Source organism: Corvus brachyrhynchos, unplaced genomic scaffold (assembly GCF_000691975.1).
Source record: "Corvus brachyrhynchos isolate BGI_N302 unplaced genomic scaffold, ASM69197v1 scaffold21, whole genome shotgun sequence".
NCBI lineage: Eukaryota > Metazoa > Chordata > Aves > Passeriformes > Corvidae > Corvus > Corvus brachyrhynchos.
In genome coordinates, this window is record NW_008236924.1 from 546,543 (window position 1) to 554,812 (window position 8,270).

Sequence of the window (8,270 nt, forward strand, 5' to 3'; positions counted from 1 at the left end):
CCCTTTTCTAAGGAGAAACAGCGGCAGCAGCGGGAGCAGCAGCTGCAGCGGCATCTGACACGGCCTCCTCCCCAGTACCAGGATCAACCACAGAATCCATACCAGCAACAGGTTGGACAGTTCACAGGTGAGTAAATGTGGCAGTTGAAATAATAGCAGAAAAAATATCAGGAGTAAAAAACAAGGTGTCTTCAAATTTCCTGGATTGGATAGCTTTTAATTAATTTACTACATGTCACTCTGCCTTGAAAGCTCTTAACCTATACTCTGATTCAGTTGCAAACAGCTTCCCTGGTCACAGGTATTTGGGACAACTTAAGCTTCTGTTTCTTAGTGTTGTTTGGGAAATGAGTAAAATTCTTCAGTACCTTTATTGTTCTACAGGCCTTTTTTATACTACTATTTCGTTGTGCAGGTTGGAAATTCTCTCTGTCTTTGATATATTAGGATTCAGAGGGTTTTTTTCTGAAGCCTGACGTCACTACTGCCTGTATCTATCACAGGCCCTCATTAAAGAAAAATAAGTGGTGTATTATTTCTCTCATCTCTAGGATGAGTTTAAAAGTCTCTAACGTTCTTATCCCTGCTACCTTTAAAAGGGAATGCAGTTTGAATTCTCTTTGTTACATGTTAAGTGTCCTTCGTGGGATTTTTTTGTATGAGAAGCAGCTTAGTATGTCTGTAGTGTATTAACTCTGATAAAAAATGTTGTAACTGTTGATCTGGAATAGCTTCAAAAATGTGGAAGAACTAGAAAACAATAAAAACTCATCTTCTTACTTTAAAAGCTGTTAATTGATGGGGCATCAAGAAGTCACTTGCCTTTTTTTCATAAACCTAGAGTACAAGAATAGTGCTAATTCCCTTTGTTTTGTTTCCTTACTCTCCATGTTCCTTCAGAAATAAATACTGAAGGGGAAGGATGCAAATGGAAATGTAATACCTTCACCCTGGCAGCGTTCATGCCTGTGCAAGTGTCAAGTGCAGTTACAACTGGGTTTTGTTACTTAACTGAAAGAACTTGATACCAATACAACAGGATTGTGTGCTAACAGAGGGACCAGTAGCATCCTTCAAATATTGCACTGAAATATTTCTTTCTCTTACCACTTTTCTACAGAGATAGGCATACAGCTATTAGAAATAGAGTAGGTTTTGCTATAATGGACATCAGTATTATTAAAATTATTTTTTCCATGTAATGATGATTGTAACTATTTTTTGCACCTTAAATCCTGATATGTGTACTATCTTTTCATTGTAAATATTTTTATAGTAAGACTCTTCCCCCACCCATCCATTCCCCCAACACTGATCTTTTTATGATGTGCTTTGTTGATAATGAATTCAATCTAATTTGAATTCTATTTTAATTTGGTTTTGATAATTTGGTTTTTATTCAAATATAATAATAATGGAGAGCCAGTACTCCTTAGCTATCATAAAACATGAAAAAATTCTGCAGCTTTTTGTTTTGAAAGTAGAGAAATTGTGTAGGTAGGTTTCCCCTGGTCAGCTGTAAGGAGTGTGGAGGGTGTTACATGCAAACTTTACAGAACTGTTCTGCTATTTTTGCTTCAAGTAGGGGGCTGTTTCTTCTACAGGAAGAAACTTTTTAACTCAGAATTTGCAAAAACAAAGGACCGTATTTGGTTTACTGAGAAGACATTTTTCCAAATCACCTTGCTTGGTTATCAGCATTGCATATTGACATAGTGAATATTTCACTGTGGAAATCCAAAAGATACTTGACGAAAAATTTCTGAATTAGATATTTCTGTATTAGATAAATGAAAGATATTCCTGGAATTGGGAAAATGCCAAACTGGCAAACCTACAGTTGTCTGATAAGAGATGCACTGTGTATGCATGGAATGACTGACGCTGTGTGTATGTGTGTGCAGTTAGAGGTATTTTTTAACAGCTTAGTAAATTGTGCATGCACTTCAAAGTATATGTGGTAACCTTTGTTCACAAAGAAATATCAGAGTCCTGCCTTTAAAGTCATAATTTCTTTTTTAATTAATGATACTGAACTCTTAGAAGTGGTATTCAGATTTTTTTAGGATGTTGGCATATCTGTGTTTGAGATCAAGGTGGAGGTGCTAACTGGAGCAACAGTTGACACTCTGTAATTAAACCTCTGCTTTCTGTGTGTTGCTTGCAGAGGTCAGTTTACACTAATGTAGCTGCACCTCCTTTCTGGGTTACTGTGCCTACAAGCCTGGCTTGGCTCTGGATGAACGTGAGGTATTTAATGTACAAAATATTTCTTCGTATTTCAGGGTCATCTTCAGCCATGCCTGGGGTCAGTAATTTAGGACAGTCCAGCTCCGGTAGTCCACGGATGTTTCCTCAGAGCCAGAACATGATTCAGATGGGACCCGGCCACACTCCTGTTGCTCCACTCCAGTCGGGCTCCAGTCAGCAGGACCGGGGGGTGTCTCAGTACCCCAGCATGCAGAACATGCAGCGCGGGGGGTTGTACAACCTGGCATCTGGCATGACCCAGATGGTTCCCCAGCACGCGACTCCGAGTGCCAATGGACAGACACCGATGCAGAGACAGGGCAGCTTGGGCCAGGGCGCTGCTGTTCCTACTGGCTATGGGCAGAACACCTTACCAAACTCAAGTATTTCTCAGCAGCACAATAAAGGTGCACTGAATCCAACCTTATCTAAGCCACAGATGGCAAGAGTACCAGCTGCTATGGGGGCTCAAAATCCATCTTGGCAACACCAAGGTATCCCTAATATTAACAACCAGACACAAGCAAACAGTGGCTTAGGACCATTTACTGCCAACTCCTCTTTCCACATGCAGCAAACACATCTAAAGATGTCCAACCAGCAGTTTGCCCAGGGAATGCCTCAGGTAAGCCTAAGCACCAGCAGGCCCATGACCTCGATGAATGCTGCTGTCTCTGGGCAGATGTTGTCGTCGTCTTTGGGAGCGCAGCCGCGGACAAACCCACCCGCACAGCAGCAGGTACCCTCACAGCAAGTCTTGCCTGGCATGAACCAGACTGTTCCAGACCTGAATGCTTTCAACCAGAACCCAAATCAGCAAATTCCCAACAGAGGAAACCTGCACTGTAGCCAAGGGTACCCTGTGAGGACGACTAGTCAGGAGCTGCCTTTTGCCTACAGCAGCCAGTCAGGCAATAATGGACTTCAGAACTTAACTGGTGACACAGATCTGATAGACTCTTTGCTGAAAAACAGGACTTCAGAGGAGTGGATGAACGATTTGGATGAGTTGTTAGGAACTCATTAAAATGGGGCTGGGGGCGGGGGTTCTACTTTTTTTAATTATTTCATGAGATATAAACAACTGTTGGACCAAAAAACCTGTGGCATTGAGGAGACTTGCAGGCATTAGAGGTAAATGGTTGGGAAAAAGACTGGAGCTGCTTCTCAGCGAGTGTTGACACGTGGTCACGGCGCACCAAGCAGGTCTGCAGGAGGAGTGTGCTTTGTCTGCGGTCTCTGAGGAGTCGCACACTTGAACAGGTCAAAAAATACTGTGTCCTAGCCAGCCTTCCAGAAATTTCACTTGCAGTGTTCTAAGACTAAATTTTTTTAATTATTTAAAAACAAAACAAAAATTCCACAGAAATAGTGCAGAAAGAACGCAAATAGTTGCACAAATTGTGTTTAGGGCTTAGTCTGCAGCTATTACTTGCAATAATTATTTGCGCATAGCTTGATATGCTGTTATAGTAGTGTCCATCAAACTTCTGACTTTTTATTTGAGAAGAGGCTGTATGCACCTGAGTATGCTTGCAAAATGTTTGGAACTGTTTCTTTTCCCCATTGCTGAAGCATGTGCCTGTACTCTGAGTAAGCAAGTGATATTTCACAGTAAATATTTCTAGATGCTGGTAATAGTTGAGAGAAAGTATTAAAACCTGGCCAGTTAGTCTAGATAGTCATCTTCATAGATTGTAGTCTTTTAAGCTGCAGTTTGCACTCTGTTGTAGAGAGGCACAGTTCCTGGCTTGTACCTTGTTGTGTTTAAAGGGGGAATTTCTTACGGGAGAACTTTTAAACTATAGTAGGTTTAACGTGAATTGTAAAGCCATTTACTTTGCACCTGTTTCTTCATAACTTATTTCCAAAGGTAGTTGTATTTAAATGAAGGCTTTGCTTCATGACAGCTCATCTAGTTTTCTTTGTTGTAAAAAGTAAAACTAACCTTCGAGATCAGTTCATCCCCCGAAGTTAGCAATGAGCACAAGACTTTGTCACTTCAGGATGAAAATGAGGAAAAAAGAATTTGGCTGGGAGGTGGAAAGTCCTTATTAGCAATAATAGCACAGGAAGCCAGGGAGAATACTTTTATCAGGGTTGCTCCAATGTGGAAGTCTCCCCCTTTAAATGCTTTGGTTTTTTAATACTGGGTTACAAGTTTGATAATCTTTCTATAGATTGGTGGATTTACTTTTTTAATATCCCTTGAAGCAGATGCTGGTTCTTCAGCTCAGCCCAAGGAGACCTCTTATCCATATGTTGGGGTTGGTCCCAGAAAGGACAACAAGAGCCACAATGGGAACGAACAGTCAGTGTTCCGAAGTCCTTACTCTCTACCAAAAAAATCCCTTATCCACCAACAAACCACCTTGCCTTAACGTTTATTTTAAAATTAAAATAAAGTTGAAAGCTTTTGTTTTAAATGCACAAATACCTCTTCCCTTTCTAAATCCACTTTCTTGGAAAACTCCTCTAAACTTTGTAACCAAACCCAGCATAGTGATTTCAAAGCAATTTCCTTCAACACAGACTGGCTTCTCCAGGAGTTTTCTGCATTGCAGAATTGTGAGAGAGGATTTTTTCCAGAGGGGGTGAAGGGAAGTGAATGATATCATTGGTTTCAAAGAAGGAAAATATTTTACTGTATCTGCAGCTCCTTTATGAGACAATTTGCACTTTTGAAAACTGCTTTTTTAACACTAATACTTTAACCCTTTCCAAATATGCATGGAACATGGTTTGTCCAGCACACTTAACTAGTGTGGATGAATTCCACTCTGTTGATCAGATTTGCTGTTCTATCATATTGAACTGTTGATGAAAGATGTGCATTGATCAGTGGATCCCACCTTTGAACAGTGGATAAAACTTCACTGAAGCAGGCCTAATCCCTCATAGAGCTTTTGAAAAGATAACATAAAGATTGTTTTTGGATGGGAAGATGAAGGTGTTGGTGACTTTGGTTGTTGACACTTCTGATATTTTCTAGAATAAGTAGTTGAGATGCAAATAACTGATGCTAGCTTTTCTTATACTGGCAATCTAAGAAAAGAGCTAGTGAGCTTGGTTTACTATTAAGTTAAACCAAAAACTGGTCCAAGGTAAGTGTCATTAGAAGAGTATAGATATAAACTAGCAATGGCAGGGGAAGGAGTGTTTGCTGTATTTTTAATTTTAAGGGTTAACTTTGCACCAGTGTGCCTTCCCTTCCTGTTGGGGGTGCTTGGGACCTCAGTTTCAAGTGGCATCCTTCCATGTCACTGGTTTTTTTCTCCCCCTTACAAACACTTGACAGAAATAACAGGGTGGTAGGATTCAGCTTTTCTTTCTCCCTGTTTAGGTTGTGGTGAAATCTGCTCTGTTTTCCAGTAGATTTTGCACAGACTTTGTTCTGAATAAGTCAAAATATGATCCATCCAGTTGTGATTTCTTAATTGGAGGACAAGAACATCTGCTGTTTGCATTATTACTACCAAAAAGGCAATCCAGCGAAATGTCCAGGAAAACGCAGGTGTGCTCTTTCCTCCACTGTTTCTGGAAGCTAAGGTGGATATTGCTCTGCTTGACCAGAGGGTTTGTTCAGGAAGGTATCTGGGTTTGATGACAGGGCCTTTTCATGGTACTGTTGGAGTAAAATTAAGTGTGATTCTAGACAAACTGGCTTACAATGCCCATTGGTCTCCATGTGTGAACAGGATCCAACAGCCCTTGGCTCTGGCTTTGGTCCCTGTGCACAGAACGTAGTGGGACCCTTGGGAATGCGGTGCCACTGGAACAAGGTTGGAACAGTTCAATGGAAATGAAAATATGGTTTTGATGTACATGGGTGCATGGGCAGGGCTGGGCTCTGCCCTCATGCCCTGTAACGTGTCACTGTCTGTGTCTGCACTCGGGCTTTCCATTTGCTGCAGCTTCAGAGCAATAAAACCAATCTCCCCTGAACTGAACCCAGCCGGCCGCCCATGGCTTTATTTATGAACTGCGGTTTTGGTTGGGCAGGCAAGGTGAGAGTGTCACTGTGCAACATCCACTGCCTTCCAAAAACCACGATCCAATTGAAAAGGGTGCTCAAAATTTTGTTATACACATTTCCTTTGTGTAAATAAATGTTTACAATTTTATATTAAAGATTTGAATAAGAGTTAGATCTTCTGACTGTATATTTTTTACTTTTTATAGATTTTAAAACTATAATTCTTTATATATGTGTTTGGGGGGTATTATGGTAAGTTTTATGCTTGTAAATGGAGAACAGTTGAATTTGATGCTAACCTTTATGAATTTTTGTCATTGAAATGTATAAAGAGTCCATTAATCCCCTTATTCTTTTACTACGATTACTGGTGCACACCAAAAAGAAATCCTTCACTTCTGTTTTATCATTATAAAATAAATATTTTGCTAGTGTATTAAATATACATGGTGTGACTTTATACATTTGTGTGAGCTGAGCAGAGTTCAGCATTGTCATTCCTAGCGAGATGGTTCCTTCCCTTCATCCCAACACACAATTTTTGCTCAGCCTATTACTAAGGCTCTCATTCTGCTGCTGTGTCTTACCAATTCTTACAGTTTCAGAAAGTCCATTTAAACAGGCCAGAACTGGATAAAAGGGCCTTAGAAAACTTAACTTTGAAAATTAAGCTTTATGCTACTCCCACTTCTTTCAGGCTTTTGGTTCTTTTCTGGAATGCAGTTGTAGGCCTTAAGCTGGGCAATTCAACTGCAGAGGTGGTTGTTAGTAGTGAAAAAGATGTTAACTACTGAAACCTCACATATGCAAACTATAGAGTTCCAAAAATGTGCCAGTTCCCTCAGAATAACAGCCTTTAAAGGTTCACACTGATTTCCTCAAGACTTGTCTGATGCAGGCACATGGCACACACAGGAATCCAGCTGAGACATGGGACACGTGCTGCAAGCAGGAGCTGATGTTTCTGAACAAGGAACAAAGCACTGGCAGCAATGTGTCTGGATATTTTGGCTTAAGGCTGGTGAAGTCCCATAGCCAGCTTCTGACATTGATGGATCATTCTCCAGGCCTTGGAGTTGCTGTCTTTGTCTAGCTGTATTTGCAGCCCCAGCTCAGCCTCCTGGTTTCCTCACAGCATCCTGACTTACCAGAGTGTATTTTTAGTGTATTCCTACTCTAAAAGTTTTGTGTTCTGTTTGGGAGAGGAGGAGACCTGTAACTTCAGAAGCTTATAAAGAACCAAATGTAATAATAAGCAGCAGTACCAGAATCAGCTGCTTTTTGCCCATTGGGAACTGTGAAATTACATTAATTCTTGCTTTATTGTCCCATTGAAAATGCTGCATTTTAGTTATTGTTGAGTGAAACAGAAATTTTCCAAACCATCCCCCACTGAAATGACATGTGTGGTTTTCCAAAGATTTTAGAGTCAGTGGCAGCTTGTGATGAACCTTTGCTAAGAACCTATTTTGATTATTTTTTTCTTGATGTCAGTGTTTTTCCTGAGAGTAATGGAAATCTGTAATGGAAATGCTTTCTCAAGCCTGAATTGTTTGTTGAAATATGGTGTAAGAAGACCCCTGGTGACATTTCCCCTCTGACTTTTATATTGGACACCCCAGATGCAATCTTTGGTCACCAATAGGTTCGGTTAAGGTTAATTTTTAGGTTTTAGTTCTATTTTAGTCTGAGCCTGCTGCACCTTGGAGAGTCTGAAGTTACATCATATGAGTGTTTTTTAGAGAAAGGGAGTGGTTTTGCTATTCTACATATGTGGTTATTTATAAAAAGTGTAACATTGGATATTTGATTCATTAACTGAAGTTTTCAACTTGATGAGCTGTCACAATGAGGTTTTGAAGTGATGAAGAGCCAAACCAGAAAAAAAACTTGCTGTGTCCCACTTGGGAGAAACTATAGGTCTGGTATGTGCACAAATTCTGTAGTGAGGGTTTGTGTGTGTGACTGAACAGAGAGAAGTGCAATGGCTTAGCACCAAAATTAAGAGAAAACCTTCCTTGTCTTTGATTTCAAAAATTTTAAA

At 40.2% G+C, this 8,270-nt stretch overlaps 1 protein-coding gene across 1 annotated transcript in view; it reads left to right on the top strand.

Moving 5' to 3' along the window:
- The window catches only part of MAML1 (mastermind like transcriptional coactivator 1), a gene marked incomplete at its 5' end in the record, with an annotated part of 13,376 nt that extends 6,705 nt beyond the window's left edge, over positions 1-6,671 (top strand). The window contains 2 exons of the mRNA XM_017728031.1: positions 13-127; positions 2,286-6,671. Of these exons, the coding sequence (XP_017583520.1) occupies positions 13-127; positions 2,286-3,277 (1,107 nt within the window). The remainder of the gene's footprint in view (positions 1-12; positions 128-2,285) is intronic.
- Positions 6,672-8,270: the final 1,599 nt, after the last annotated feature.